The sequence below is a fragment of the Tigriopus californicus genome, chromosome 3, assembly GCF_007210705.1.
Source record: "Tigriopus californicus strain San Diego chromosome 3, Tcal_SD_v2.1, whole genome shotgun sequence".
Lineage (NCBI taxonomy): Eukaryota > Metazoa > Arthropoda > Copepoda > Harpacticoida > Harpacticidae > Tigriopus > Tigriopus californicus.
In genome coordinates this window covers 14294557-14321069 of record NC_081442.1, presented here as the reverse complement: position 1 = coordinate 14321069, position 26513 = coordinate 14294557, and the positions used below count along the sequence as shown (strand labels likewise).

The 26513-nt window shown below is 43.7% G+C and overlaps 4 protein-coding genes and 1 long non-coding RNA gene across 5 annotated transcripts; 2 read left to right on the top strand and 3 right to left on the bottom strand.

Moving 5' to 3' along the window:
- Window positions 1-262: 262 nt before the first annotated feature.
- LOC131877714 (uncharacterized) lies at window positions 263-1704 on the bottom strand. The gene is made up of 5 exons (XM_059223472.1): window positions 1416-1704; window positions 1235-1321; window positions 880-1128; window positions 589-810; window positions 263-527 (listed from the first exon to the last, which is right to left on the bottom strand). Exons 1-5 carry the CDS (start codon window positions 1564-1566, stop codon window positions 331-333), a joined length of 906 nt encoding a protein of 301 aa, XP_059079455.1. The 5' UTR covers window positions 1567-1704; the 3' UTR covers window positions 263-330.
- Window positions 1705-2228: 524 nt separating this feature from the next.
- LOC131878314 (uncharacterized) lies at window positions 2229-5061 on the bottom strand. Its single transcript, XM_059224253.1, has 8 exons — window positions 4902-5061; window positions 4733-4806; window positions 4416-4591; window positions 4175-4205; window positions 3773-3915; window positions 3334-3686; window positions 2857-3261; window positions 2229-2734 (listed from the first exon to the last, which is right to left on the bottom strand). The coding sequence occupies exons 1-8, from the start codon at window positions 4990-4992 to the stop codon at window positions 2514-2516; spliced, it is 1494 nt and encodes a 497-aa protein (XP_059080236.1). The 5' UTR covers window positions 4993-5061; the 3' UTR covers window positions 2229-2513.
- Window positions 3912-4833, top strand: LOC131878315 (uncharacterized). The gene is made up of 2 exons (XR_009373003.1): window positions 3912-4241; window positions 4299-4833. It is a non-coding gene; the product is annotated as an uncharacterized LOC131878315 (long non-coding RNA).
- Window positions 5062-10536: 5475 nt separating the features above from the next.
- Window positions 10537-13235, top strand: LOC131878318 (uncharacterized). Its single transcript, XM_059224258.1, has one exon. It carries the CDS (start codon window positions 11756-11758, stop codon window positions 13142-13144), a length of 1389 nt encoding a protein of 462 aa, XP_059080241.1. The 5' UTR covers window positions 10537-11755; the 3' UTR covers window positions 13145-13235.
- A 1757-nt stretch (window positions 13236-14992) lies between these two features.
- Window positions 14993-17646, bottom strand: LOC131878352 (SET and MYND domain-containing protein 4-like). Its single transcript, XM_059224302.1, has 4 exons — window positions 17443-17646; window positions 16131-17370; window positions 15822-16054; window positions 14993-15748 (listed from the first exon to the last, which is right to left on the bottom strand). The coding sequence occupies exons 1-4, from the start codon at window positions 17569-17571 to the stop codon at window positions 15332-15334; spliced, it is 2019 nt and encodes a 672-aa protein (XP_059080285.1). The 5' UTR covers window positions 17572-17646; the 3' UTR covers window positions 14993-15331.
- Window positions 17647-26513: the final 8867 nt, after the last annotated feature.

The window sequence follows — 26513 nt, the reverse complement described above, 5'->3', positions numbered from 1 at the left end:
AAACTCCACTATTTCCAGCCTAATGGATCAAGTCTGAGAAAATTCAGTCAAAAGACATTGATCACATCCGCCGGTTGGAACAACACTCCCAAGTTGTAATGGTGTGCAAAACTATTTAGCGCATCCTCTTACACAAAATTGAAGACAAATCACCTCTCTGTCGAGTTTTAATGGACGAACGTGTGAGTCGACTACATAAATGATTTGGTCAAATCTGAAAAAAACTACCGACCGACGCCTCATGGGACAGAAACAAAAATGATTATTGCAAAAGGGTTGTAAGAAATATATTTCGTCCCCCTACGCCCAAACAACTTCACAAAATCGCAATCACCACTCCCATGGGAACTTCTTGACCAGCTCTCGCCAATTGCTCCCGCCTTCGTATTGAGCGGCCTTCACCCGCCAAGGAATGGAACTTCGCCGTTGCGGTTGAGCGGGTGTGACGATGACGGGTTTGGGTTTGGTTATCGGCTCCATTTTCATGGTTGTGGGCGGCAAGGTCATCGGGGTTGGAGGCTCTTGTCCTGTGATTATCATTGAGCATTAGCATTTAACGGATCAACGAGGCTTTCAACATGACGTTACCGCAGAATTTGGGTCCTGATCGTGAGCCCATGGCTTTGGCCACGTGGCCTTGGTCCGACATTAAATAACAGAAGTTCGGATCTTTGGTGAAATACCAACAACCGGCTTGTTTCTGACACTCCCATTGGCATTCAAAGGCTGTTGTGATGTCGTCTCTGGTTTGATGAAGCACCCCTCCGGATAGAATAGTACCTTTGTAGCTTGTCCCTCGGAGCATGCAATCTGAAACGCAATTTGCAATTTGTGACGACATTTAGCTAATCTTGTCATTCGTGGTGGTTTGCTTCTCACTGGGATGGGAGATCCTTTGGGCTAGACCATTCTCAACGGCTACAGAGGACCAGGAGTTCAATCCGGAAATACACTTCCGGACGATGAGATAGGAAGTGATTGTCCTGAACATCACACATCGCTCGTTGTAAAACGAGAACCCGACACAAGCCACGTTTTGCTGACATTCGCTTTGACATGTGGCGGCCGAATGAAAATCGACCAAAGAGCTCAATTGGTCGCCATTGAATGCCAAGCTATAAAAACCACCTGGACCGCACACACACATACACACAAACAAAGACATGCTCAATAATTATAACCATTTTGAGAGGATCGAGGGGCAATTCAACGTATTCGAGTAAGTATTACTTGCCTTGGAAAGGACAGCTTTGAGGACAAGGTACCTGGGCTCGTCGGACATAGCGAGGGCTGAGCTCGTCTTGCGTGGCATTGACATCACCTGTAACCGCAAAACCGAGAGTGTATGTACGATTGGAGAATGAATTCGCTCTCCAGAAAATTGTCAGGCAGAGCACAATTGGTGATCGATTTACCGCGATCACCACGAGCCAGTTGAAAAAGACAGATCACCATTGGAAGGAGGGGCACCATGTTTGCACTGAAATCCGATGTCGTGCTCAACGATTGAAGTGATCTCGTCACGGACAAAAGGGTGATAGAATTGAACCCTGAGGAACATCTCATCTCGTCAAGCTCGTTTGAGAATGGCAATAAAAGTGAATCTTGACGACCGTATCTCGTCACACCATGCACGTAACTTACGTCTCTGAAGGACCCTTGACTTTGATATACAGTTCCTCAGGGCTCCTCATTCAAGCCTGAGTTGGCTATTAGACGCCTTGAGCTATGACATGTGGGAGGCATAATGAATTTGTCAATAACTTCAACGATTTGGATTGTAATGTTTTCGAATGAGTATATATCTCATCTTCCTCGTTTCATGTTTCAAACAATCTCTGTCTTATACCTAAGTCATTATTGACTGTTCTATTTGAAGGTGTTAGATATGAATACTTGACGGATTTGGGGTTCAAGATCTATCCGAAATGGTTACTCATCATTCAAGAGCTTGAACATGAACGGAAAATAGAACGGAAAATGAGAGCGATTTTGAAAGGTGGAATTCAGTTCAAAGAATATTGCGATGGATGCTTCACAGTCGAAAAACTTGCTGATACAAAAATGACATGGAATTCCACGAATCCCTGGTCTGCTGTGTCTCGCAACGTTTTGGCTGACTGATTCATGGATTTCACGATAATCATTCGGAATGACCAATACAAATGGAAACCGGATTGTAATTCTTTCGTGCTAAAAGACCTTCCTAATAAATGAACGATTGGAAATCGAGAAACAATGAATCCCCAAGGCTGGATTCTAAACTTTATTCAAATGTCACAAGCAAGCCATTACAATGTCAAAAGTCGTCGTAGTGATCTGTGCGATAGCTAACCAAGGCACGACTCGCCGTTCCTCTCGCCCTTTTTTGAGTTAAACACGAAACATTGTCCCATTTCAGGCTGACGCTGGCATGTTACAGTTGGCCAATGTTTTTAGCCAGGATCATGGCGAATATGCTGTTATGTTTGCCCTGGTATAATATTTTCTTTCGTTCCTCGTGGTTGGTGGTGTCAACAGCGCTTGGATCCTGACGTGGCTCCGTCATATCGCTCGGAATCGTGCTTGTTTTTCATGAGATAGCACACTCGCACCTCCAACGTAAAATATTCACATGACGGGTCCTTTTGACAGAGCTCCTGACATTTGCTCGCATTATCCACATCGATAATGCCATTTAGAGTCAGGTCTCCATCAATGGAGGTGTTTTCGAGGAAACACGCGGACTTGGAATCTGAAACCCAAAATGGCGAAATGACCTTCAGATTAGGCTAAAGATCAGGGTTTCCACCCGATCCAATGTAAACATGACCAAAACGTCGGGAGAAAATGTTCAGAGCTCAGCATCCCACCCACCTGTGAGCCGATTCCCTTGGCCACCATGATGGCTATCGACTGTCTGATCTCCATAGTAGTGGTACTCATAATAGTTGACCTTTTCATTGCGATGCTGGCTTTGACCATGCCCACCATTGTAGACGCTCGTCCCAATTTGGTCACCCTGAGTCTGGCCAATTTGAGCACTCTGCATGATATTTGGCGTTTTCACATCTGGACACAAGCGAAAGCCAGATATGTGGCTAGTGCTCGCTTGGGGCCTTGTGAGAGTGGCCAAGAGAGTGCATTGTCCACCCTGAGAGCTCCAAGTGAACCCCAGACAAGCCTGATCCAAGTGGCATTCCTCCCAACAATCCCGAGCAGTGCCAATATCGCCAAAGGATTCGCGAACTTGACCACTGAATTTAGATGCGTAGAAGCAGGCTAAACAGAGCAAAGAATCGGGAAAATAATGGAAGAACACAAATTTGAGTGGTGTTTGTTTCTCTTAATTACTGGGTCGAATGCAATTCGGTTCCAAAGGACATCGCTGGGCCGGTTCCTGGACGGGAAGTTGGGGCGTCTCCTCGGGCAGGGGGCTTCCATCTGCCGGGCAAAACCACGGGGCTGGACCCCGACATTGTTTGTTACACGAGCATTCGATACCTTTGCATTGTCGGTAGCAATCGCAATCCGTGCAACATTCTTGTCGTGGTTGGAGTTTGCACAGGGATTGTTGGCTTCGAGCACAGGATTTCAGAGCTTCATTGCAGCGATCCTTGAGCGGTGACACTGAGCAGATATTGCTTTGACAATCGTCGCAGCCATCCCGGCAATCCGAGGTAGTATTACATTGAGCCCCACAGCTTCTGAAACGCCACGGATGGAGGGACGAGTCCTTGAGTGCTTGTCAATGTTTTAATGGGTGGTTTCGGGGGGATGATTTGGCTCTCACCTGTCGTCAATGGTGTTACAGAAGCAATTGCCGTTGGCTTGCTTGGGCTTATCCGACATCTTGAAGCAATGAGCGATGTTATTGCAGTGACAATGACTGTCACACACTCGATAGACCGTTCGACAGTAGCCCCCCAATTGATTCTAAATACCAACGGATCAAAAAAAGAGAAGCAATACAGAGTAACACCATAAGAGCCGGATAAGACTGATTTCAAGATGACGATCTTTTTCCCATCAACACAATGGTTTGAGGTTGGATCTTCCATCCAACCATCCATTCATCCATATTGGATTGTATTGGGAAGTGTGCAAGACATATCCCGTATTGGTGGTTCTTCGTATTTGTGGTAATCAGACAAAAGAATGAATCAACCGTTTCAAGAACCATTCACTCACTCACCTTCGATCGGGCTTGGCACTCATTCTGATCTCTGAAAGGACAAGACCACTGTTCAGCCATCACTCAAGTACGCTCAAAAATTAACCAGCCCTTTTTTTGATGGAAAATGCATTTTATTTTGTAGATATGAAAGTCTACTGGCCCCGAACAATACCGGGTAGGTGTCAATTGTCACGGTTGACACTCAGTTAGCGTCATCAGTGAAAGGATTTGTGAAGCAAAGGAAACCTCCCTGACTTACCTATTGGTGAGGAAATAACAAGCCTCGTCATGTTTGCACTCGGAATCGCGACAACACGATCGGTACAAGGAGCCCATGGTGGATTTGATTCGTCGGAGATCGGGATTGGTTTGAGAACAAACCTTCTCGCCCAAGCCCTGTTGAAAATCCTGACTCCCACTTGACAGAAGTGCGCACTAAAAACAACGATTTACTTGAACAACAAAACCAGGACCCGAAGGAAGGAGAAAGAAGCGATTGCTCTCAGTCTCTCGTAGAACTCTCTTATCCGTATTTTAGCAATTCTATCCCAAGGGGTTTTAGCATTGTATAGTTACGTGAAATCCGTAAGGGCATTGCTGATCGCTCTCGCAAACCACAACCACACATTCGTCGCCAATACAAACGGTGTCTGTGAAATGCAGTTATTCTCAATCTATTGATCTGTTTATCTCTTAATGACCAAACTGAATTGTTCCCAACACTCTGAAAGCCAGTATCTCTCACCCGGCATGCAATCGGATTGAATGCATTTCCCTGTGATCTCACAAACGCCCATGCAAATGAGGATAAATCTGAACAACATGTTGGACTCCATGAATCTGTGAATGAATCTAGTTTGTTATCGAGGCCGTTCCAAGTGGAGAATTGGACCATAAAATCATTCAAGCTCGATGAAGATATCAACGTGGAGAATGGGACCATTAACTCCGGAGATCGTAAAAACAAATCAAACCGTGAGCCAATTCGGCTCTCGAAGCCTCGAAGAGGGGCATTTTCGACGGCTCTTCAGGAATCAAATTGTTGCATTGGTCAGGACATCCACGTGAAAAGGTGGCCCAATACCTTTTAATAATGAGCCTCTGAGGCGTCCATGGACCGCCATCAAAATCCGATTACGCTCCACACTTGTGCTTGCATTTGACAGTCCTCGAGCAAAATTGATTTAGAAATCAATCCCCCACTTCCTCCTTGGGCCTCTCATCTCCCCTCTCTCGGCCTCCAATTAAACTTCCGTCCTGAAGACTAAAAAGACTCGGATAATTACCATCTTAGCACCATTCCTGGCCAGGTCGACCTGCCGAAGCCCGGGAGAATGATGACCTCAAAACCACCTGAACGTTGAAAGGTTTTTGTTGGTAGGGCTACTTAGGTGGTGGTACCTTGGGGCAATTTGCTCCTTGTTCCCGTGATTGTAAGATCCTTGACGAAGAAATGAGTCGACAGTTCAGGTTTTGGTTGATTCGATCGGTGAGCGACGGGAATTTGCTTAACGGAAGGTTGATCCGACAATTGAGTCACATTTCGACGTGAACGAGAAAAAAAAACCGAAGAGATGTCCTCGACACCATCTTTTCTTGTGGGGAAGGAATCAATTCTCTCCGGCAGAAATGCCTCCTGATGCATAGCCGATTTTCTCAGGATGGCATACATCTTTTGTTCTGAACATTCTCAAATTATGCGGACAACCTTGGCCAAATTTGCAGTTCAGAGCATTAGCTTCTTTTTCTAAGAGTTCAACCGTCTATACAAAGAGATCATCACCATCCCCCACCGTCAGCATCACGCTTTAATCGGGCAATTTTCTCTGGAAGCTTGACGTTCATAACGGGGGAATGATGTTCAATTAAAGCGCTCAAGAAAACAGACTAATACATCCGTCATTTTTACTGTCTATTAATAAACATCGAGGCGTTTTTGACTCATTGAAGTATTATATTTTCCAAGTTCTTGATTGGACAGGTGCCTTGGTCAGGGCATCCACGTGAAAATTCATATTTCAGATCTTATTACTTGGATTTAAGAAGACAGTGGCAATCAATCATCAAACCTGTTGAATGATATAAACTTTCGATTCGTGACTTCTCGCAAGACTGCCTGCAATGGCGGTACTCTCTCAGGTAGACTGCTTTAATGGAACGTTCGAGATCACAAGTCTCATCAGCGTGAGGTCGCAAATTTAATTAAGCTTATTCTCGAAACAAAAGCGAGTTAACCTTGATAAGTCATTAGTTAGTTGGCCTGACTCCGTAATTGATTGAAAAAAAATACCTGGTCGTAATTTCCCGATGAACTTACTTTTCGAAGGATCAAAAGCATGAGCCTTACATCTGGTGTCAAGCTTATTAATATTGCCTCAAAAGAGCAATTCCAATACCAAGCAATCAATTGAACTGGCCGCAACAGAAAGTACTGATCAGCTCTTCCACATTTGCCCAATCCCCCAAAACGAGTAAATGCTCAGGTGTTAAGTCTGATTGTTGTGCGCTGTTGTACCTCAACCCTCCAAATCTGATTAACCGAATTATCTTGCCCTATTCTGGTGGGAAAAAAAATCTGTTTTGGAATGTTGTTTGCGCTCGGAATTTATCTCACATTGTGGCTTTATCAGGGTTCCTAATCCTTGGTGGTTTGTCGGAGCGAACTTCAACATGCAAAGCTTCCTCACCTTCCATTATCGAGATTCTGATCCATCCCCTGATCAATGCCATCGTCAATCACTTCGTCAAGAATGCTTTGGTCTGGGTTCTTGAATTGCAAAATACTGTGGAGTCGGAAATTGACAAGGGATCCCTCAATGAGATGCCAGACTAAATCAACAAGAAGAAGAGACCCTGAGTATTAACATAAGGATGGATGTGGAGGAGGTGTTGGCCAAGAAGGTACAAGGACCTATTGAAGGCTTTTGGCACTTCCGCGCTGTCATTTCCATGTAATTCCTAACGAGGAGTCTCCCTTTTTTGTAGCAGGGTTAACCCAAAGTTCGCAACAAGGGTAAAACGTATAACTGATATACGAGACTAAATACCACTAATCAATTGGATCTCCATTGTTGCTTTTTGTGGGGAGGGGCTTCTGGTCATCCCTGATCCCTGCAAAAGAATGGTCCAAAGTTCATTCAAGATATGCTTATTTCTAAAAAGAAAGTAACGTGGCTGGGTAGGTAAGGACATGGTCGCCTTTTATCTAGGTTCGTTTTTTTTGCACTCATAATTCAGAGCAAGACAAAAGAGCTCTAATCATTCATCATGATACACCGTAAAATGGATATACTGTACACGGAGGTTGTAAAAGCTTGAAGTGGAAGCGACTGGATGGTTTTCTAGTTGGTTTACATGTCATCCCTGACAATTGGAGCAATAAGTTCATACCTCTACAGATGTAGCACGATGAACTTTGTCACAGCCCTGTCCAAGAGTAACACGTGCGTGTCTCGAATTTCAGCCGGATTTGGCGTTGTTCAAGAGTCTCTTGTCCTTGGGCCATTGATTCTCGAGAATTTCTTGGACAAACGATTGTCAGCGGTTATTCGCCAAATCACGATCAACTCGTGCCTTCTTGTGACTCACACTCATTACACTTGATCTTACGCACATCCTGCCAAGATCAAAGAAAGAAAGAAAGTTCATTGCCCAGAGACAAAAGCTTGGCACTGGTCCTTGTCCTGAGCAAAGATGATATCACTGAAAGTTCACGCCAAAAAAAAATAGTGTTTTAGTACCTTTCCAATCAATGCCGGCGTTCACTGAGCAGGCTCATTCGAAACAAATAGCATTGTAATTGAATAGCTGATGGCTTTTCAAAATGACGAGCGAACATGCAAAGGTTCACAGGCCTTCTTGCCAAGGGTCAACAACGGATTTGTGCATTCATACCATGACGAATCGGACCTACTCATTGCACCTGCCAGTCAAACCAGTCAGAGGGATCCTCAAAACCCAGCAATTCAACAAAAATGCTTATTTAGAGGAAGCTGTATCCGTCAAAATCGAAGCAAAGTCACCATTCATTTCGGTAATCCATAGCAATTAATCAAGTGAGGTAAAGGAAAGGCGATGAAATCTCAAATTTAGCACATTGATTTTGGTTCTTGGTGTTGCTTTGCTTTGGGAGGAATGGATGTCACGTCACGACCAATGAACACCTTGGAAAAAGCTAAATTTTCCGTTTTCGGGAAATTTGTATCACCAATTTCTAAGAGAATGTTAATTTAGGGTGCGTATGGTTTTGGCGACCGTACTACTTGTTCCAGATTAGGAACATACCTTTTTTATGACAAACAAAACTGTAATTAGAAAAAGATAACCAATTACTTCACCTAATGACTGGTTCAGATTGGTGATTCACATTGACGTGTAAATGTTTATGTTTGGTCGGGTCACTTTTGATTTTTGGCGGAAGCTTATAACTACTTCTCATCCTCAGGAATGTGCTACCCAATGTGAAGCCAAATTCGCATATCTATGTTATGAACCTCAAGAGTTTGATTTCTTACTCATTTTGAAAAGACAAAAAAAACATTGTTGTCTTTATGAATTTTTAATGAGTAGCTCGCTTTTGTCCCTTATCCGGTTAAACGTAATAAGAAAACGGTCGTTTGTAGTTTAGATTAATCTATTCAATCCCTCCTTTGGGCCCAATTGGACCGATCTCAATTCAACTTTTTTCTCAAACAATCGGTTTTGGGACAGATTCCAAGAACATTTGACCTACTCGTTGGAGGAAAGGAAAGAAATCTGCAATGGTTTGATGATGATGATGATGACGTTAAAGAGATCGGGTTAAGGATATTCTAGAACTGTCGTCTATCCTGGCATTTGACCATGATTGGCAAATATTGAGACCTTCAGGGTTGGAATCTCAAACATGACGTGGTCATACCCAACTCTTTCGTGAAGGTTTTCAATCCTCATGACCCGGAATTTCAGGGGGTTTAGGCCCCCAGTTCTATAAAAACTGCTCAAACCCTACTCGATCGAACTACTCAAATTTGACATGGCATTGAACCCCTTCTCAGAACAGTACAAGTCTCGTTGGCCAATATCTGAATTGCGTTTCAGTGGATCATGGCATCAGAAGATGAGAAAGTATCATGAAATTGGAATTGAATGTCTGCATCAGACATCCATGTACAGCAGTATTCCGCTCAGAAGAGATTTCCTTCAATTGTGTCACTCGAGTTCAAGTGCTCAATTGTGTTCTGCTCGATTCGAGATTTCTTTTCTCACGCTTACAACATCTCAATCTCGCGGCATTATTCACGGCGGAGCCAGAAATGAAGTGTCAACCTCGTCGCTCAAGGTAAGAAAAAAGGTACTGGATCTTCTATCTTGTACAAGTGAGGTTGAAATGATGCCGTCACTCTTCAGATTAGGCTCGATTTCTTCTGCCATCAATAGAAGATCCCTGTAAAAGCTCTCTTACTCTCTCCTTGTTTCTCTTTCTACGTTCACGACGACGTCCGTGCGTTTTCGTAACGATAAGTCGGGGAATTAATCCTAAAAGCCCGGATTTCATGCTCATGACAAGAGATTTGGAAAAGAGAAAGAGAGAGAGCAATTGCGCTCGGAATGGACGAGAAGAAACCAAGATTAAATAGAGCTGGAGATCGGGGGGGAACCAGTTGCCAGGCCTGTTTTCCTCCCTGCCTTGTGGCCAATGGGGAAAAGAATGGTGCGTTCAGTATGGCATGATTACGACTCCAAATGAATGCCTTATGAAGATGGTCACTATTCATCATCCCGCATGCAACCAACTCCCGGCGATGAAAGTGACGACTTTCCTCTGGATTCGTGCCAAGAAGCATGGTTCAAACCGCTATCGTGGTTGAGCATTGGTTGATTTTCGTGCGTCCCTCCTAAAGGCGTCTCTCCAGATGAAGTGTAGCGTGAAGAGCTCCATTTCAAGGTAGGACTACTCGTACTCGTACTCGTAGGTCTTACAAGAATATCATCTATCCATGAACGTTCTGGCGTTGTTTGGTATGGTCGGTTCGTTTCTTGGTTGGATAAGGGGTCCAAAACAAGCTGTGACAAAGAAGGGAAACGACTCGCTGGATGGATCCAACACTGCCAAATCATGAAAGACACTCCGAGGGTTATTACTTCTGTGTGTGAACAAGTACCTGCGGCATTGCTAGAGTACTGTATAAATTTTACACTAGTATCATGGGTGCGTCGAAAGCAGGCCGGGGGTGGCTTGGCCGGGCTTTGAGCGCCGGCCTCACCCGTGAAAGTATTTGGATGAGCTACGGTCTGGAAAAGGTGCCATGCACGAGCGATCAACCCCAGCCAGACCATGACAAGACGCAGAGGAATCGGACGTGGTTCTTCAGGGCACTCGCAGACCATACATACCCGTAGATCGGCAAGATCGGGCTAGAAGCTCAAATATGGTTGAGGTGTCTATTCAGATTGCTTCAGATTGAGCAAACTCCAAGTTTGGGTTGCATGCGACAAAAGCTTTTCGCCAATGCAAACCAGAAAATAGCTGGGAAGTTGTTTGTGTCGATGGAATGGTTCATTTTGTTTTCAATTGATGCCGAATATCAGCTTCCTGTCCGGCGAGTAGAATTGAAGCACGGATACATTGGTTGATCTCCAAGCTTGCTTGATGGCAATAGGCTGTGTCGTCTTCTTCACTTGGTTCCGCTCCCTCCCAACCCGACCAAGACTTACCACCCCCTCTTTGCTCGGTTTCGTTCCTTTGCCCAGTCATCATCGGCGAGTTGTATCAGCACCAAGCCTTCCGAGCAAAAGTTTGGAGACTGCCTCGCTGCCAACAAGTCCGTCTTTGGTGCTTCCATCGAGGTACTTCCAAAGAAGAGTTTGGAATACTTGAGTTGGCCCAAGTGCAACCGCGGGTGCAACGCTGGGTTATTTGGGCCATGAGATCTCACAACCAAGAGGGTGGCTGAAGGCAAGCCTTATTTTTTCTTGTCAATTGGTTGGCCTGCATGTGAGAAATAGGTCTTCTTAGTCATACGTTAAGCCTCGACTCCCCAACACTCTCCAACACACACACACACACACACACTCACACAAACAGACCAACGATCATAACCTGGATGGATCGAGCTACAGTGCCATCCATGATTGGAAGTGAGCGTCAGTGGCCCAAAAGTGGTCTAGCTTGAATATTGAACGCAGTGTTACGAACCGCTATACCCTCAAGACAAGAATCGCCGAGTGAGTAGTGGTCAAGGTTAAACGAGAAGTCACCAAGATAAGACGAAGACGAACCATTGCTCAACTGGGTCTTGAACTCAGTCAGTCGCCCTTAACATGGATGAGTAACGAGCCAGGTGGAGGATAACAAAATGTGCAGAGAAAGAGGATTTCACTTGAATCCACAAAAAAAAGAGTCCACACCCAAGCAATGAAGTGACAAGTGCCGAGTGAGTGATCCGTGTCGGAACAAGTACAAGCCTGCCGGATTTCATTTGGCAATTGTTGGCCGATTCCGATGAAAAAGGGTGATTCAGTGTATTTCCAGGCCTAACACCCTCTCCCACTCAATCGTTTGTCTCCCACGAATCTTGGCATAGGACCAGATCCGCCCAGACAAAACAAGAGATCACCATGCGACAATCGCGGCGACAACACCCCCACCACAACAATAGTTCTCATTCATCGGATCACCACTTGGCCATGAGTGTCCATTACGCATCCACTCCAGCTTTGAGCTCCAACCATAGTGTCGAGTCCAACAGTGTCAACAGCGACGATTATGACCTATCGTCCACAGGAAGTTCATCGGTCCATTACCCTTCCCCGGGCAGCGAGTTCAGTGGGGCCAGCAGCAATAGTAATCGGAGTCGTCGGAGGCACCCTAATGACCCACACTACTGCGACTTTTCCTCCAATGCATCCAGCTATGGCTCTCCGGCCAGACCTATTGTGGGTCGACACCAGCGGACAGCGTCGGTCACTCGGCTCAATCATCCGGCTAGACTGTCGCTAATTGCGAATATTTCCGGTCAAGAACAGGCAGGGCATGACAGGATTGACGATGTGCCCGACCCACATCCGGCTTCCCATCGTTCCATGCCCATTCAACATGAACCCGGCACCCCGAGTGAACTAACAGTGTCTGAAGACGACATTCGTGCCATCGAGGGTTGTTACCGGGGCCACAAGACCCGGGTGTTTGTGTGTTCAGCCTTAGCCAACCTCTACAATGCCCCTCGGGCCTCCACCCGAATTGAGGCTGTGGATGGAGCGCAGTCTTGGTCACTCATGTTCACTGGCATCCCGGTGTTATTGCTAGATCTGGGCAATACCAAGTCCCGACAAAAGCGCCAAATCCAAATCCTCCTAGTCGAGAAAGGCACGTGCTTCACGTTGTGGCGTGATGTGATTGACAACCTTAGTAAATATACTTGTCAGGACGCCATGTTCCATGTGATGCATCTCTCCCATGACCACCTGTGCCGTGTTGGTCTCAGTTTCGATCATATCGACTCGGCCAAACAATTCCATTCCTGGATCCTTATGCTCACCTCGGACCCGGCCAATATCGCCCTCAAAGGTCCGTCATTCACACCAGTCTCCTTGCCCCGATATCCAAATTGCACGATCGAGGAGTTCAGTGACAAAGCTGTGAAGGAGCGGAAAAAACAAAAGTATCGTAAGCCGAGTAAGGCGGAAATCTCACTTCCCTGCGGTTTCCAACACGTTGTCAGTGTGGACATGAAGAACGGCGCCAAGTTCTTCTCCGTTCAAGCGTTCGTTCAAAGTAAACAAAAAGACATTCACGAGCGGATGATTAAGCAACAGGGTGGCAATCAACACAACAATATCGAACCACCCGTGGTGCAGGCCCGAGCCCCAGAGAGTCGCCAGGGGGGGATCAAGTCCAGTATGCGCCATCGTTGGGATTCCAGTCCGGATGTGTCCAATGGGACGAACATCAGACCCTCGTTCAGTGTGTTTCCAAGCGCCAATTCCACCTCGGAAATCAACCTCTGAACGGAAATACTTGTATTTACCAATTTTTGTTGGACCTCGTACCTTGTTACTACATCTTCCATTTAATATTAAAATACACTTGAACGATAGATTACCAAGCATATTGCTACTCGAGAAAAAAAAACAACTTTGATTCCAGTTGAATAGGATTTAAGGTGAACGTTTTTGACAATTGCCAGTCGCCAGTCGCTAGTCGCCAGATGCAAGAGTGATTGTTCGGAATCGTCAGGCGTACCCAAACCTTACCTTATTACGAAGCCAAATTGCCTTTGCCTTTGAGGGTTTTCAAATCCTTTTCGGTGTTTTTGCCCCGGGATGGTTGGATGCCAACGGGACTTTGAATTTGACCAAGGTGGGCCTGATTTTTTTGGAATACTATGTTTTGCAAATGTCGGATGACAGTCCGGCAGAGAGTGTCCTAGTTCGTTTTATCAGTTTTGGAAATTCTCGCTATTTGCCGTTTTAAAGGCTGTTTTATTAATAGGTGGCTCTTTTGAAAAGCATAATTTGGTATAAAATTTGTATTGATTTACATTCAATATGTTCAAGATTTGGTTAAGCACACGTATGTTTCCATTTGTTTGAGCATTAGACCTGCAGCATTGATGCATTTCAAAAGGCAATGGACCTTTTTCTGTGTTTATCTGCTGAGTTAGTCATAGATTTGGTCGGACAATTCGACCCAGGACACCTCGCCCAACGTACAATTCGATGCAACAGAAAACTAGATAATACTTGCTTTAGAATAATTTACATTTATGACACAACGTTTGAGTTGATACCATAGCCTTAAATTAGCTTTAGTTTTGTGAAAACATTGAAATTTACTCCAATATATTTTCCTTGCAATCCAAAGCGCGACGGTCTCAACTATTTTTCGAAATCTAATTGTAAAAAATGAAACCTTCTTGTCCCCACAAGCACATTGCAGACAAAGTAAATAAATTTCGATTATCTAGGCAAATACGCATCATATTTAGATTTTTGAACTTGATTGGTTTGTCTACCAGTTCGAATTGTCTGTTGGGACGCGTTGTCCGCTGGATCGGATTGCCTGCTTATCTTGAGTTGTCAACCCATAGCTGATCTATTTGTAGCTTTTTAGTCAAACCTAGGGCTGGATTTTTTAACGCTCCATCCGGAATTACAATTCGTTCCTCACTGTCTTGCATGAATTATGAATTTTCACAATGAATAAAGTTCAGCCGCCCTAACTCCCAAGAAGACCTGTAAAACACTCGCCTCTTGATCAGCTTTGAGGCAAAGTTTTGGATCGATTCTGAACTCATGGGATAGCCACGTCTTACCGACAACTAAAATACATTTATGAAATCCGTTTTTTTTAAATTAAGAGATGGAAGGAAAGGCTGCCCAAGTCGTATTTTTCTTCAAGAACAACTTCAGATTGAAAGAAATATATAAACCAAGTAGCTTACTTTGTTCTCGAAGCAAAAGCTATCTTTTTGGGTCAGGTGCATGCGTTGGAGGGGGTTGATCCTCGCCCGAACAAAGAACTCAGACAAATGTCGTCCAGTTTTCCCGATAGGCAGGGCGTGTCGCTATCAGATTTGATCCCTTCATGCGGGTGCGGGTGGTCGAGTCAAAAGGTCTTTTTGGGAAAGGTCGGGGAGGAGAATCGACCCCGGAATCTCCCTTTTGCTTTGTGACTGAGTTATTCATGACCCCTCGTCTATTACACTAGTTAAAATGCGATACAAAATAGGCTTTATTGTATCTAAAAAGGATAGGATCGGCTCTTAGTTGTAATTGATGAGAGCACTCCAGTTTCTTCAAACCTTTGGGTAAAGTTGGAAGATAAAAAATTTAAAAAAATGTTAGCAAGATGGGTCTTCGATTATATGGTTTATATTTCTTAGTTATCAAAAGCCATATCAAACAATATGAAAAATATTTGCAGTGTCACTGGCATTGGGAAAATGAAAGGAAGTCGTGCTAGCCAGTTTTTTGAGCGTGTCTTGTGCTACAAAAAGTGGCTTGTTGTTAGATTTTGGTAAATAATTCAAATCCAAGCAAATCTTGACTTCTCTTGAAATCTTGATTTACTCCCTTTCCAAACGAAGAGTAGCCTCCCCTCTCTAGCTTTTGGGTAAAACCAGTTAAAGTCGCAACACTTCCCAAGAACGAGAGGTTTTGTGAGTTCATGGTTACAGGTTTCGAACAATTACATTATGTCTGATCAATCCTTGACTTTGACCCACGGAGGGTCCAAAGCGACATGAACATGGTTCGAGTAGTCATTTCAAAGAACTGATGTGGCCGCTTAATGGTGTGATCGAGCAATTGGAGAAATTCGATGCAAAGTGCCAAACAGTCCTTGTAGTTCTCCTTTTTTTGTTCCAAGTTGATCTTGACGCCCAGTTGGTTGATCTTGGCCAATTGGGCCTTCATCCGGTTCACATCTTCTACTGGAATTTTCAATTGTTTGGCTTTCAAGTCAGCCAAAGCCGTTGGAAACTGAGCCATTGGAGGCCATCGCTCGTCACAGGCTACACATCCACACGTGAAGTTATAAAAATTCTTCAACTGAATTTGGCGTTGTTCCATCGGGATTTTCAAGCTCTCTGTTATGTAGCAGTTCGTCACCTACAGAAAGAGGAAAAGAACAAGGTTGATTTCAAAGCACATCTCCTTCTTCTTCGTCCAATACCAAGCCTACCTCATCGTCCATCTTGATGTCCTTGGAGGCAAACGAAATGATGGCCTTGCCCCGGTTGATCCAGAATATGTTGGGATCACACGAGTGATTGAGCAATGATCCATAGATGTTCAGAACGGGGCCAACTCGACGAGGCTGACCGTGAAACCAAGGAACATTGGTGGGAGCCGTGACATGCGAGATCTCATGCGAGTTCATAGTGGAGGCTTCCATAATATGAACCATGAATTCAGCTTGAGGGTGAATAACACGTGACATGAAACAGTGGAACAACACCATATGAAAAAGCATGGAGTGTCTTGCCCTTACTTATGAAAAGTTGATCATCGGATAATGTTCCCGTCCAACCTCCGTTAACGCCATTGTCGTCATTTTCTTCGTCGTCAAAATATCCTCCGAGATGAAGACATCGCGTGTAAAAGCAGGCCACAAAAGCTTTGAAGAGATCAGTACTCAGATTCCATGCCTGACGGTTCACCACCAAATGGAACAGAGCTTGGTACTCATCCGCTCCATATTGATCCCCTTCATTCATGCCGAACCTGGACGAGTGGTTCTGGAACTTATCCTGGTTTTTTCTGAAGTACTCAAGAGGTTTTTGGGTAACTGCTCGGATGGCCAAACGCCATTCGGCTTTACCCAGGCCACTGTGTTGGATGTGCTCCAAAATCTTGGACTCGCATCTATGGAACGAGTTGAGGCCCTGTTCCAAACAGAAATGAGAGCAGAATACCTCCACCGAGTTTAAAGGGCTGGGGATTGAACCATACGATTTCCGAAGACAATTGGAACAGAACAAGGATTTGAACTCATCCCGCACCACAACCACTGTTGGAAGTTCCACCATGACCATTTCGCCGGCCTTGATGTCGCGATTGGCCACCACATGGCGCCCTCTTTTGGCGTTATATTCGACGGAAAGGCATTTGGCAAAGCTCGGAAACTTATCATTGCGTGAGTTTAGCTTTGGGAGTTCGTCGGCTAGGCTCTTGAAAGTGCTGTCCTCTTGAGGTTTGGCCTTGATCTTGGAAATGGTTTTCTCCAGTTCAGAAAACATCTTTTGCTTCTTGCTCGGTTCCAAGACTGCAAAATCTAACGCCTTCGAAAACTGATTCAAAGTGGTCTGAGCCAAGTTGAGATTCCCGAGTTGGGTCAAGCACTTGATTTTTCTTTCGTACAGTTTGAATAAGGTCTTCTTGGGATAATCGCTTGCGATGGCCAGGTCCAAATCCTGGATACAATGTTGAAACTCCTTCAAGTGGAACATAACCGCGGAACGATTGGCCAATGCCAGAGCCAGAGTTTCGGACCCAATTGGACCTTGGCAAATGGCCTTAGTATAGCAATCAAGGGCGGAATAGAAGTGCTTGGCTTGGTAATTCTTGTTTCCTTGGTCCCGGAACTGAACCGATTTCTTAGCATCCTTTTGTGATATCGATCCCGAGCTGATGGAGCGCATGTAGTCTTCAAAAATGGTCTCAAGTCTACCTGACATCTCCTTGAGGATGGTCCGATTGCCTTGGATATGTCCCTCTTGAACCGCAACGATCTAGAACAAGCGGCAAGAGAGTGCTAGGACGTAGGACCTTCTGTGTTTATGTCGGTTTCAATTGATTCTTACCAAGTCGGGTTGTTGAATGCAAAACTCTCGGTAAGCATTGTGTATGTAGCCTTTAGCCTCGCCAATAGCATTGGTGAGTTCCTTTTTCAATTTGACCGTGTCTATCGAGTCACGATCTTCCACGTCCATAGTTAGAGCTCCGATGGAACGAGGGAAAAGCTTTGATGCTACACACCTCTAACTTGAATGATGATCAACCCTTCGTAGAAAGCATCTCGAATCACTATGAAAAACGCGCCGCATATTTTTCCCGACAGAATGATTCCTCTAATCAAGCATCGAAACGAGTGAAAGGCTGGCCTTTTTTCTTGGCGAGAGTTGGATGGGTGAATGGGCATAAGTACGTTCGAAAGTACGCCATTCCGGCGTTTTCAGAGTGAGGGCGGCATGAATTGGAATTTTGCCAATTATGAGTAAGTAGCCAGGCTATTGGGGTACTCTATGACGGATTTAGAACGGCCAGTACTAATTGAACTAGTAGTGCAGTCTTAAACCAAGTATAGGTATCACTGCCCTTTGAATTTGCATTGTTCAACTCAAACATGATTTTAAGAGGTGATATAACAGTACCAGGCATAGACTGAATTTGTCATTTAATTCAGCTTCCCGACTTGTCAAAGCAAACAGTGTTCTAATATTACACCAAAAGACATATTTTTAAGTTTTGAAGCAAAACCCACTCCATAGTTCAAAAATTCAAATAGATGCAAGAGCAATTGCGAGTGTAGTTGGCCACAATGTCTCTTATGTCTCCCTCCTTCATATGGTGCAAATCAATGTTGCCGCACTGTACAACAAAAGAGGACTCTCATTAAATCTCATTCATACTGTCTTTTTTTTTTAATTTCTTTGGGGTCATACATTTGCGCATCTGCTTTGAAAACTTATGGGGAAACTGACTTCTGACGAAACTGCCCTGTGTTTTGCTCAAGCTGCAAAAAACACCATTCTGGCAAAATAATAGTCCTCATACCTACTTGTTAGATCATGTGAACTTATCATCAATATGGAGCTTTTTCTGAACTTGCACTTACAAAGCTTTTTTCGAATTTTCCCTTTAAATTGTTGAGATGAATTGGTGAATGTACAACCTTCCCAAAAACCATCGGAAATGGCGTTGACAAGGTTTTATGAGGCAAATATCCACATATTACGAAGTAGTAAGCCAAAGATTGTCAAGTCAATGAGGCATGATCTTTAATGGTTAGGTGATTCCATTTTTTACTTACCGCGGGATTATAAAATATTGTCAAAGGGTCAGCCGGACACTCTTAGGCGGCTTGGGCTATCTTGAGCCGTTACATGTATATTTTTCCTATTTTAGCACGGCCATGGCCTTAATCATGAATGTCATGGTTTTGAATCGAAGAATAAACTCTTTGGCACACGTTTTATTAAAAAACTTCAATTACCCACCCATAAGCAAAATATTTGGTTTTAAGCTTACGTCGTTAAATCTACTGGCCGGCTCCCCTGTGGCTCGTACTATCGCAGCGGCAAAGCCAAACTTACTCTGATAATCAGTTCCGTCAATTTAACACGTTCAGGCAAGTAGTAAATACTTTTTTGGATGAAAAGTGTGACAAAGAGTTTTTTTTTATTCAAATTGATTATATTCATGGTTAAGGCCACGGTAGGGCTAAACAAGGGAAAAATACGTGCAACGGCTCAAGCTAGTGCAAGCCGCCAAAGAGTGCCCGACCGACCCTGTGACAATATTTCATCTCCCCGCGGTAAGAAAAAAAGGAATCACCTAACCTTTAAATATCATTCCTCATTATAAGCTTTGCTCCTTTGCTTGGTCCGTGTCACGGCGTTTAGTCTTTTGCCCTTTTTGTGACTTAAACAAGTATTTGGATTTTGAACCCTTTTTGCATACGTTTATTGCATTATTGGCAATTCTTAACGCACTTTTTTGCATATGTTATCACATCTAGATGCACTTTTTGCCATCCTTAGTTATGAGGTTGCGTGATAGAGTATTCTTAGCGTGTCCTCTTCTGAAGAACAGCAATCTATTGTTTTGTGGGCCTCACATTTTCAACGAATTTTTACTACAGAGCATGTCTAAGAGTAAAAGTAGATTTTAGATCTGAAAAAGCAACAAGTTTGCAATGTTTTGTTCAGACTTACTCTTACCTTTACACAACGCTAAAAAATTTGACATTGGCTACAAGCTATTGTTAAATTGCAGCTGGTTTCTGAGCTTGTGTCCAGAGTTTTATCTTTCGGAAATGCCCGTTAATATTTCGGAGAACTTGACAAAAGCACTTCATTTCATGGTTGTTACGTTTCTCAAAAAAGGGATCAGACTACAATTCCCGTTACTCTGGCCAAAATGAGTAATTCACTCCTCATCCATTCCTTGTCAAATAGTAATATCGTGTCGCTCATTCTTTAAGATATATTTCCTGAAAGGCTAATATTTCAGTGGCTCTTCATGACCATTCTCCTATTTACAGCATTTGCCAAAAAAATGGGTGCTTCTTGCTAAAACATGCATATTGGCGATAAATGGAAATGGGAATCCATGCTGGGCAAATATTTGCAGAGACAATAACTCAAATAACCGAAAGAACGATTTTCGGTCAACAAACCACATGTGATGCATGCCCTGCATCAAGCTGTTTCGTTCAACCCTATTCAATTGAGGAGACTTGAACCATGGTAACGGGTAAACTATGAAGCATTCAAATAGAACAAGAATCAAAGCCAAGGACATCATTGATGTGGCTAAGAGCCATGTTTCGGCCATTGTCGTCCATTGATGGGAAGGGAAGATTGTCCCATCAGAACCAAACTTCCTTCGTTTCTTAAAAAATGAAACGAAGAAATTAAGGCTGCTTAGCGGGTCGCAATAAAAGAAATAGGATCTGGCATACTCTTCTAGATTTTCTTCAATTTCGGACATTTTTGTTTCGTGCACCTTGATCAGTGACGGACATTTTCATCCAAAAAGGTTAATTTGGTTCCCTTCGTTTCTTAAAAAATGAAACGAAGAAATTAAGGCTGCTTAGCGGGTCGCAATAAAAGAAATAGGATCTGGCATACTCTTCTAGATTTTCTTCAATTTCGGACATTTTTGTTTCGTGCACCTTGATCAGTGACGGACATTTTCATCCAAAAAGATTAATTTGGTTCCCTGTCAATCCCTACACAAAAAACGTAGCTTTGTTAATCGTTAATCCTCTGGCTAGCCAGATATGACTGGCCGGAATGGCAAAAGACATCACAGTCATGGTAAATTTGACAACAAAAAATGATTTTTACCTTCATTTTATATATCACCGCTAGATTGCACCTTAATGAGGGTAAACAATGGCAAAAATAGGGTACAAACATTTATGATTGTGTATCCACATCGACATTTTTATTTTTAGTTTAAAAATTGGGCTAAAATCTTAAGAAATAGGTCTTTTTAGGAGCTAGGTAACTTTAGCATGTATAAATGGTATGAATAAAGGTAATATGGCCATTTGCTATTGAAACGGATCTATCCTTTGACTGTTTTGATAAGATTGTGAGATCAGATGAGTCTTTAACAATAACGTGTATCGCCATCTATCGCATTAAGGGTCTGGTGCTCTTTTAACAATCTCATGAGATTGGAGGGAAGGAACGAAACAAGAACAGAAAGAACTCGCGCAACCTCGATAAAGAACACCGTTGGGACTATCTTTTCTAACGATTTCAAATCACCGTTTCTGAACACACTGTTGAGTCCGGCAATTCAATTTTGTAGACATTAATCTAGCACTCATTTACAATGTCACATTCAGGGCGAAGATACCTAACTCGGCCTCTGTCATAAAACGGATTAGTGCTGGCTTTTGTATTCACTTTTGCAATCCTTATCAAATCAGCAGTTTTGAATTCAGGATAATGAAGCAAAGAAAATCATATTCGTCAGTGTTGTGGTCAATTATCATTCATGAATAAAGACTTTTAGCTTGTCATCGGCCCACAAGTTTTTTTTCCTCCATTCGTCAATGTCATCACGAAAGAAGAGCCTTCATTTCAATTTAGATTTCCCGTGGCACAAAGAAGTTCTGATTCGAAACAGACTTTGACTTCTCGTTTCAATCGCAAAAAATGTCATCACGCAAGAAGAGCCTTCATTTCAATTTAGATTTCCCGTGGCACAAAGAAGTTCTGATTCGAAACAGACTTTGACTTCTCGTTTCAATCGCAAAAAATAGTCCGGAGAGAAAGATATGCATACTAACCGTACTGTACGGATAAGGGAGCTACGTACCTGTCCCTATCCATCAATCAAAGACTCGACGAGTCAGGGAAACACGTTCATTCTAAAGCAAAGGGTACGTTTCGCACGGCTTATCCTTTATGTCTTGGGAAATCCTAATATTTCATAGGACTTTGAATTGAATGCCAATGCAATATCCTGCCTTGTCGCTACTTACATGTATAGGAATTTTGTAAGGGCATTGAAATGGGCGATAGCTTTTAGACAAAACCGTCCATCAACGGCATCGGACAGTCAGTCAGTGATGTTTCTGAATGTCTTTGCCAACTGTCAAGCCCTGGCTAGGGTGAATGGAAAAGAGAAACAAACTTAAGTTAGATCAAATACTGGAGGAAACTATTAAATGAACAGTTTATGTAGAGTGGAAAACGCGACATTCTTTCTAATACCTATCTGAATCCTAAACCTAAGCTCTATGCTGAATTGGAAACAAATTTATATAAAACTGAACGGGAAGATTCCAGCTGAACCTTCATCTTGGCATTTTTGCAACTGTGCAGAATAACTTTTTTTCATTGAGAGTGCTCCTTTCTTGGAACAGCTTGCAACAAGATAAAGAAGGTTTTTGGAAGAAGGTCGGGTGGAATGTGCATTCGAATAAGAGCATAGATAACATGCTCAGGATTTGTCAAAACCATTCTTGAACTACGAGTGAAACAACGGCCTTGTCCGAATTCAGGTGGAATCTACTACGTAATAATACTTCCATCCACTTGGTCCATTTCGGCGCAAGCAGACACTCTGCTTTTTCGAGGAAGGGGAATTAAAGACGAGATTTGTGAATTCGTGATCAAACCCGTCTGTCTCTGTCAATCAATCAGAGAATCCCAAGGCATTCATTCCATCCAGACTTTTTCGTCAGGATTATTCCCAGGATAAGAGGACGACTTGGACGAAACTTCCTCGGAACATCTCTCGCCTTGAAGATCTCAACAAATCTCAACGTGTCAAGTTAGAAGGAATGGGGTTGTTCAGAGTGATACGCCATCATTCGCACACACACACACTGCAGTGTTGCTTGTAGTCGTGTATGTGTGATTCCAAGTGCGTAAACAAAGCCGAATTGTATCCAAGTGATTTGTAAGCACATCATGATTGCTGGACTTTAATGTGCTGTTGAGGACCAAGAAATAGAACAACATTCAGTAAAATCCCCGGCAAGTCGTCGCTCGATATGACATGAAATGGGCTTGACGAGTTGTCAGAGACGTTTTGACAAACCTATAAACTTGGACGTAATGGCTCACTGTGAAAAAAAAAACCACGTCATATCCAGACCTCAGTTCAGATCAGCCAAACTCACTCGAACATGTCTTTCCAAGACAGTGCGTAATACAAGATACTTGAACGTTAATTTATGGCCAAATGTGCCAATGCCCATCGTTTTCTATCCGGAAAAATTGCGGTTCTTCGACAGCAATAAAAGTCGGTTTATTTATTTAGAGCCGTTTAGGATGAAATCGGCGAGGTCAAGTAAGTCCCTCCTCACTTCTCACTCCAACAGGCCATTCAAGTGCTATTCTGTCTCGCCTGTTTTTTCAATGCCAATCCTACATAGAATGCTTGCTTCTAGAAATCAGCCGTGTTTTAATGACCCCGCCTGAAGTCCCCATTCATACATTCCAAACGTGCAAAAACATTTAATGTCCCAAGTAAACGAGCCACCGTCTTACTTAATAATTCATCCGTTTGACCACGGCCGAAAACTTTCTCTCATTTCATTCATCCCTCTCTCTCGGCCTAACCCACCATATTATCATTCTTATCTTCCCCCATGAATTACTCGCCATAGACAGCTGCTTGGTCAGGATTCAAAAATGTGAATGGTCACCGGGTTCCTTCTGATCCACACCGTCCTCAGCCATTCTTCCAGCCTCGTTCGTATAGTACAACATTGATCCCAATGGCATCAATGTCAGTGGATTCTCAGCCGGAGCTTCTTTCGCCGCTCTGTTCCACGTGGCCTTTTCAAAGACCTTGAAAGGGGTGGGGATTAGGTCGGTGTGTGTGTGGGGGGGGGCTTCTTTGTGCGGGATCCTTGATTATTGTGTGGATTCACTTGGGCTCATTGACACGGATAAATTGTTGACGGAGAGGAATATCCCTCAATTGGAACACCCATCATCAAATAAGAGGCCGAGCGAGCGAGAGAGCCTCCACCTATCTGACTTCGTAACAAACAAATAAGCAAACAAGCAAACAAACAAACCAAAAAATTAAGTGTTGCCTCGAGCTCAGAACTGGCAGAGACCAGGTAAATGAACCCACTTCAACATGTATTCATGGTTGGTCACACATGACCATCATGGCTAAGGCTGAGTCTTGATTGTATTTTTGCATGGAGCCCAAAATCTCATAATGGTGCCAGAATCCGTGAAGCCATTTCCAAGTCACATTAGAGAGTGCTCAGGGATACCACTTTGCAAATGAAGGCCACGGCTGATATGACAGCTGGTCATTTGGTGGTGTCAGTCGTTTTTTTTTTTTTTAGAACAAAGTGCGAAATTTCAGATGGCCATAACGAGGTGAGAAACTGCGGTTAAACACAAGTAAGAAAGTCAACAAAGACATGGATGGATTTCCCCTCGCCCCAAAATCTATTGTCCCGTCATCTATTGAATTTTGATCAGAATGACTTCTATGAGGCCAACGATACCTCACAGGCCAGTCAGGGCCTGGTTGGATTTGTTTACGTGCCTCAGACTTGCCAAAGTGGAACCCGGGCTTGTTACCTCGATGTCCACCTCAACCATTTTGGATTTCGAGCCATAAACTCCTTTAGCAACATTCTCCTTATTTTCTCTCAAGTCCGTACTGATCATGTTGTTCAATTGCAAAGCAGTTTTTGTTCATTTCCAATTTTAGACGATCTCGACGCGTTTCGAGGCCCATTGTGGCTACTTCAATTGGTGCGGATGATCTTGGAATGATTTAGCGGCAAAGGAATACGCCACCCAGGATGCGATCCCAATGCAAGCCATTCAATGCACGCATGATTCAGAGGCTGCAAAGAATCACAACAGTAACGGAATAAATGGCTTTGAGACCACAAAGATACGCTATTGAAGAGCAAGTTGGGGACTGTCCCTGATTTGATATCCCCTTTAACCTTATGATTTGCATAGCATAACTGGATATGCGAGTATTGTCACTGTCTCGCTTGTGATCGCTCTTCCTCCAGACGTCAAGTTTACGATTTTTTCCTCGGTAGCCAGTTGTCTGGTTGGATGATAGTATTCATTCAAAGTGTTCCTCATATCAAACTGGAAATGGCAATTTGGGCTTGAACGAACAAGCAGTCAATTATGTGCAGAGGTCTGTCACTGACTTCTCTTTGAGGTTTTCCTTCGAGATATTCGGATGGTCCACTTCAAGGCAGTGTTGCCAAAAGCGATTCATCACGAGCAATCATGAATGCACACATGTATTCCAGAGTTGTCTCGCATTTCAAATGCGACATCACGGGCCAGTCCTTGCTTGGCCAAATCTGGCAAACCTGAGGGTCCCTTACGTTCAAGCTCCATTTTGTGACGTCCCATTAGACTTGCAAATGAGGCGGAGAGGCAAAGTAAAAACGCACAAATGACCACTTGCCACAAAACGGACGGTTGAAGAAGAAAAAAGAAAGACCAACAACAGCGACAATCACAACGGCTACAACAATCCGCAAGCCAACTCGAGACAAATAAAAACATGGCTCCTGATTCCCTTGTCCACTGGGGCAGTTTTTTTTTTGAGAGTGACATATCACGTCTTGTCACACAAAATGTCACTCGCAAAAAAGACCATAGACGGCCGAGACATTCACTCAGAACCCAAACCACGATTCTTGTTTCTTATGAAAGGGTACATAAACAGAAACCAATGCCAGATGATATGAATAAATAGCTGAAAACATACCAATCGTGAAAGATTCGGTCACCAACCATCATCATCACTTCGGTAGTCTGTTCCAACCTCCATAGAGGGAAGGCTTTAGAAAGTGCATCATCGTATATGGCCAAAATATGTCCGAAAAGGTAATTGGCGTTTCATTTAAATGCATTGAATGGTGCCAAAACGGCAAATCTCAACTAATTAACCTTTGGTTTTCACAGCCTCCATCGAGGGTGACGCGGTGATCTCTCTTTCTCTTTGACTTGAGAATGGGCTGAATCTGAATCTGAAACTGAAACCATCCAATTGGGCCGTCGAACGTGGTATTGCTTGGGCGATGCTCATCATCATCATCATCATCCTTGGTCGCATCATCCCCCAGAGCGCATGATTAATGCATATTCTGATTGATTGGAACCATTCGATCTCTTCGTTGTCGTGGTCGTCCTGTTCATCGGCGAGAAATCTCATCTCCGCGTTAAATGACCAATTTTATTCTCTTGCGCGATCTCACACTGCGATCTGATCTGATATCACAGCAGGATTCCAAAGGACAATTACCAACCATCACCTTGCATCCAGATTCCGACCCATCCATCCAGCGACAGGAATGCACTCGCGCACTCACTCTTTCTCCCTCACACATACCAGGACGAGGTTATGTTGTATGTCTACTAGGTTAGGGATGGAGTCCAATTACCCGCACATTTGGGACCCAAATGTCTCGAAGCATCTTTGAACCAAAAATTGTCTCCATCTCATGTTCTAATGTCCAAAGTTGAAATGGCTCTTTGCCTGGCTTTGTTGGTCTTTTTCCATTTCGTGGCGAAAAGACACGAGTCGGAGTTGTTGTTCCAACGGTGGAGAGGAAAAAAAAGCCAGCGGGTTCGCCTCCAAACAAGATGCCGTTACACCTTCATTCCCGTACACT